This window comes from Cryptomeria japonica, chromosome 3 (genome assembly GCF_030272615.1).
Source record: "Cryptomeria japonica chromosome 3, Sugi_1.0, whole genome shotgun sequence".
NCBI classification, from domain to species: Eukaryota; Viridiplantae; Streptophyta; class Pinopsida; order Cupressales; family Cupressaceae; genus Cryptomeria; species Cryptomeria japonica.
In genome coordinates, this window is record NC_081407.1 from 326,705,877 (window position 1) to 326,712,444 (window position 6,568).

The window sequence follows — 6,568 nt, forward strand, 5'->3', positions numbered from 1 at the left end:
ACTAGTAAGAACCCTCCCAGATGGGTGGCCAACAAATATAAATCCACTAGCAAAATGATTTGTATGGCCGAACCCCTCTCCAAAAAGAAGAAGCTTGCGGATAAGGACTATGGCCCAAAGAATTTGGACTAGAAAATTAAACTGGACATCCCAATCAACGTCCTAAAGAAAAAATAGGGGACCATGGACAAAGAAGAGAACAGTGGGATACAGAGGACTGGTAATCTGATGAGCCTGGTTATCGAATCTACGAGAAGCCAGGAGAGCTGTTGGAAGTGGGTGGAGCACAAAATTGAAACCCTCAAAGTGGGGGTTAAAGAGATTATTAATATCTTCACTACCTCCCCCGAACCCAGCAAATCTGAAAACCTCATGATTGTGACCTAAAAGCTCTCCCTAGATGTCAAGGTGATGAAATGAAATCATGAACAAAGAATTGAAAAGGTGGAACAACTTATGGTGAAGATAAAGAAAACCTCAAGAACGTGGTTGACATAAGCAAAGAAGCCATGAACAACAGTATAGAGGGGCTTGAAAAGATTAATGCCATGGTTGTAGATTGCAGATCCTATCACAGTGAACCGATGAAAGACCTTGGAGGTGAAGATATGTCTGCTAGAAACAACAAAACTAGTGGTTCTAGTTCTAGAACCAGAAGCCGCCGAAGCAACAAGGGAACCTCCAGATTCATTATGGAGGAGCTGGAGGAAATCAACAAGATTTCCATCCAAAAGAACAAGGATCTGGTGCACTCTCTGAATTGAGTGTTTTTCTTTTGTTTTGTCTTGTTTGTCTGCTTCTCTTTTGCTTTCGTGACTATTCGGGGGTTCTCCCCTATTTTGCTGATGGTTGATGTTTGTTCGGCTGATGGCCAGTTATTGTAAAACTTTTGGTTTTGGGTCCATGTAAAACCCATTTATCTTTGTCATAAACATGATTCGGACAACTCATTCCAATAATAAAGATGCTTCTCATAACAAATTTGCAACTAAAGGAATCTTTTGAGACATCAAGAGTTGAGGTTTGACAAATAAAATTTCAAATTTTATTTTTTGGTTAGGAACTTGTGCATTTCATCAAATTCCTTTAAGTGCTAAAATAATTCTTTAAATAATTCATTTTTTCAAGAAGAATGGTAATATTTTGAAAATTTTGACTATGTTAGGAACTAATGTTCCAATCACTCATTCAAAGTGAAAGGTCCTAGAGTTTGAGGTTATTAATAGACTTTGCACATGACTTGATGGCACATGCTAATTTAAAAATTGTTGAGGTAAAAAATATATCAATAAATAATATCCAAAGGTATATTCAAGAATTTAATTATGAAGAAACATTTCACTAGATATACAAAACCTTTTGATATACCTTCATATATGTTGAAATAGAAATGTATCTATAGTAGAATGGATTTTAAACAAAATGCACTATAAAGTCTTAACTCTACTATACACTTCAGTATTAGAAACACAATACCCCTTGCTTCATTAGATATTTATGAATAATATATCTTAGCCAAAAAATTATTGATCACTAAAATAGGAATATAATACATCTTCATGGAAAAAAGAAAAAAGAGAAAAAACAAACAAACAAACAAAACAAACAAAACAAAATAAACAAAACAAAATAAAAAAATAATACTCAAAGGTATATAAAATAATGTTTCTCTCAATATACAAAACTTTTTGATATACCTTCATATATATTGAAATAGAAATGTATCAATAGTAGAATGACTTTTAAAGAAAATGCACTATAAAGTCTCAACTCTAGGATACACTTCAGTATTAGAAACACAATACCCCTTGCTTCACTAGATATTTATGAACAATATATCTTAGCAAAAAATTATTGATCACTAAAATAGGAATAGAATACATCTTCATAGATAATATATATATATATATATATATATATATAGAAGAAAAAAAAAAAACAACAAAAAAACAAACAAGAGATTGAAATAATATAATTTTTTTATTTTTTTCAATTAAAGTGGATTATTCCACTAAATTTTTTTATTTTTTACATAGGATTCGAAGAGCATACCGGAGGAAAGAGCCCTGGGAAGAAAACCTCCAATCACAACTCATAAAATAAACCTATAGTATCTAATAGATCAATTTATACACCCCGTCCGAAACCACATACAAAATGCGGTCACAACACATAATCCCTATGCCAAATCCCATGAGCCAAAAACCTTCCTGAGCCAAAAACCTTCCTGCCAAAAAAGGAAGTATCAAAATAACTTTGGAAAAATACTATTGTATCAAATACCATGAGCTCAAACTCTTCTGAAATAATATAAAAATTAAGTGTCATAAAATTTAATATAATCTTCTTATTATACCAAGGTACCTTTAATAATTTCAAGGATATGTCTAGAGTATCAATTCCTAGCATTTAGAAAAGTAATCTTAGAAACAATTATGTTTAAATTTATATAAAAGGTGTATGAAATAAAAAATTAGTGTAATATAATGTTTGAAAATTAAAAAATAGACATAACACACACCTAGAAAAAATATTGGAATATAATATATCTTTATGGAAACAAAAACAAAAAGATTGAAATAATATAAAAATTAATTATAATAAAATTTAATATAATCTTTTTATTATACCAAGGGACCTTTTCAAATCTCAAGTATATGTCTAGAGTATCAATTCCTAGCATATAGAAAATGTTAATCTTTTTATTATACCAAGGGACCTTTTCAAATCTCAAGTATATGTCTAGAGTATCAATTCCTAGCATATAGAAAAGGTAATCTTGGAAACAATTATGTTTAAATCTATATAGAAGGTGTTTAGGGAAAAAACAATATGAAATAAAAAATTATTGTAATATAATGTTTGAAAATTAAAAAATATAAACATAAAAAACACTTGAAAAGAAATTATACTTAAATATTATTTTAATTACTAACATCACAAAAGGAAAATGATTTTGTTCAAGCGTTAGCAATTAAATTTTTAAAATATTTACTTAAATTTGTCTTTATTTTTATTCTAAAAAAGTAAAGAAAAGTACAAAATAGATGTGTAATTTATAATCTATTCATATTAAACAAGTTTAGTCTTTAATTTGAAATTTATTTGTTTGGGGTTTCTTTTATTACAAGTTAAAGTTCAATTTAATGTTTTCCTACCACTTTTGATATTTATAGATGCAAATTGAACTTTAAAAATAATATATATTGTATACTTTTGTTAATTATATTTTAATTATATTATTACTTTTTAAGTTTATATATATATATATATATATATATATATATATATATATATATATATATATATATATATATAAAATAGTTATCCTTGAAATTTGAGGTTGTTTAAAAGATAAAAGAAATCATAAGGTGGAAATCATGCTTAAATGATTACGCTAGAAAATTATTAGTGAAGAGTAATAAAATAAAGAAGTTGATTCTCAACATTTTATTATGTTAAAAGAAAAATAATCATTAAATAATATTTTTTAAATTTTAAAATAAAACTAATAATATAATTAATTTTTCAAACAATCTCTTTTCTTAAAATGGTAACATTCAATTTTTTTATATAAACTGTCATTTTTAAATTCCTTGAATTGATCAACAAAAGCACTATAACAACTAAATTCTTTTAAGTTTTTGAAATATGGAACTTAGAAATGGTAACATGTTCAGAAGTTTTGAGTTTAATAAAGTTTCTAAATTCAAAAGAAAGTGGTGAAATTAATGTTACTGCTAAATGAATGTTCTAATAAATGGCAAAGTAAACAGACTAATTCGACCATATATCTATTGAAAAGTTAGCTGGTTTAATTAGTTTTGTAAAGCAATCTTTTAAATGTCATCCTAATCATTCTCCTTCCTCAGAAGACTCTGACTTCACATTCGTAGAAGTCTGATCATCGTCATTACAAGTATTCAACTGCATTTTAAATGCTTCTCTTACATCCTCAGCTTCTGCAGCCAATTTACAGAAATCAATAAGCTCCAAAAGTTCCGTATCATTGTATTCATAGTCCACAAATTGTTTTATGGGAAAAGCATTTTCTGGCTGCAAGTTATAGCTCACAGGATTATCATCAGCTATGATAACATTCTTTAAGTCCCTTCCAAGCTTAGACAGATCTTTTACAGAGCCTTCTGTCACTTTGGTACATGAATCTCTATACAGACGATAATCTATGACTTTATTAACATCCACTTTATCCAAGATATCGTCTACATACTCTTTTTCGGCTGAAGTGAAAACTATAATTTCATAATTAAGATTTGTCAATTCCTCAAGTAGGCTGTCCACATGGGGTCTCTTATGCAAATGAGCAGTTATATCAGTTGATCCTAATTTAACTAACTCAGACCAACTACATGATGTTTTACGACAGCGAGTCAAGTAGAGAAGAGTCTTGTCCATGGCTAACACTATTGTTTTCTGTTTTCCTGCAGAAATTTCAGGCAACAAATATTCAGTACTGCCCATATCTTCAATTTTAGTTATTATTAGATCTTCAAATTAAAGTAAGTCTATTCTGTGCAATATTGTGATATTCTTGACTCATTATTATTATATAAATGTTGGGAAGGGTTGCATTGGGCAGGCGCATCTGGCCATGTTGGGAGATATTTAAATACATTTATAATTTATATATATTAAAAATGTTCATGTTGGAAGAGATTGGGAGTGAAAACCCTAGGGAAGGAAGTATAGGAAACATGGATAGAAAAAATAAAAGAAAACAAGCACATTAAAATTTGAATTCATCATATAAACCATTACATATGATATCTGAGCTTCGGCTCATTCGTACTCCCATGCACACAGACAATATTACACAATTACAAATTACTTTTTGTTGTAGTTAAACTGCATCTTAAACCTACTAAATGTTAGCTCAAAATAATAACACCATTATAATATGTTGTTTTCAATGACCTCTTACCGGCCTATGGAGTTGGACTCATCAAGGAGTGAGTTCTAGAATACAAAGTTGATCAACATATATAGAAGTATCAATAACTACAAATGGGTTGTCACATTGATTTTTGTCAAACTATAAATATGAATCACAACTCTATTTCACCTCCCCTCTCAGTATTCTAGTCCATTCAACCATTGTTGGTTGAATCATGGCACTAATGAGTATGACTGAAGAATAACATCTAGATGAAGAATTCAAGATAACTCCTAAAGATCTGAAAAGTGTGGAATTTGAGAATGAGTAATTGAAAGAAAACATCAGAGAAGCAAATGAGTGTGTAGTGAAACTGCAAGGACAAATCTAAAAGTTCAAATTGAGACATAAGGAAGTTAACAATGAGTTGAAGTAGGTGAATAAAATCTTTAAATATCTCATGCTAAAAATTGAGGAGAAGAACAAGATAGAAGAAACCTTGAAAGATTTAATTAAGATAAAGATTAAGGAATGTGAGAATCTGGAACAAAAAGTGAAGAGGTTGAAGGTAGAAAGTAAAATTCTTGAAAGTAGCAAACTACTGGAAGATTTGATTAACATGCAAAAATCTCATTTAGACAAGACTGGACTAGGATTTCAAACTGGTGAATGTTCAAATGAAAATGATAAAGAAAAATGCAAGAAGGTTAAGGTAGAAGAAAAATATGCAAGAAATATATGGAATCAAAGATCTACTACAAGAAGATTGATTGTTCGTTAACCGAATGCGCAAAGGTACCCATCATTTAATGGTTATTATTTTCAATGCAATAAATTTGGTCATAAGGATGTAGACTATAAAAGCAAACAATATTATAATTACAAGAAGTTTATTCATAAAGAAAATTACCGTAGGAATCATGTTGTGAGTCAGAAGCATAATCTGGTCGGAATGAATAAGATGAGTAGTAACTTTCATGGATATTGTAATATATGCAATGGGTATGGTCACACAGCTAATCAGTACAAATCTAGAACACATCCAACAAATTCAATGTAGAGAAACATCAAATCTTACAAGTGCAAGCAATCTGGACATTATGCTAATAAGTGCATAAATGAGGTTGGTATGAAGAACTCTATCGAGAAGAATGTGGTCAAGTCTAGTGAATCAAAGAAAAAAAAAGTCATAGTATGGAGAAAAAATGAGGTGAGAAATGAAAGCAAGTGTGATATACCCAAATCAGATGCAGACACCTCTTCCTCTGGTAATTGAGCTTATGGCTCTGGCTTAGGGGGAGATATCAAGGAAAATCTTGTGTGTGCCTCTTCTGAAGTAGTTAATGTTGTGGGTTTGGAATGACTATGTCTGGTATGTAATCTGATAATTCAATGAATATGTTGAAGTCATCAACAAGACTCTTTTTGGTGGAAAAACCCTAGGAGTGATTAGTAAGGTAAATATGAGAATTTTGACATTATTTTCAACATTATGTCAAGAAAAGAGTTTGAGGAGGGGAGAAATAGTTGAAGAGTAGAGAAGCAGAGAAAGTAATCATAGAATCAAAGATGATCGTCAGAGAATCGAGAAGCAAAAAAATTTAAACTCAAGAAAAGGAATGACTAGATGAATTTAATATGAAAAGATCAGAAAGATAGAAAGTAGTTTAAGTG

General features: G+C 29.8%; 1 protein-coding gene across 1 annotated transcript; it reads right to left on the reverse strand.

Moving 5' to 3' along the window:
- Positions 1 to 3,855: 3,855 nt before the first annotated feature.
- LOC131035960 (uncharacterized) lies at positions 3,856 to 4,482 on the reverse strand. The gene has a single exon (XM_057967751.2). The coding sequence runs from the start codon at positions 4,480 to 4,482 to the stop codon at positions 3,856 to 3,858; it is 627 nt and encodes a 208-aa protein (XP_057823734.2).
- Between the last annotated feature and the right edge of the window lie 2,086 nt (positions 4,483 to 6,568).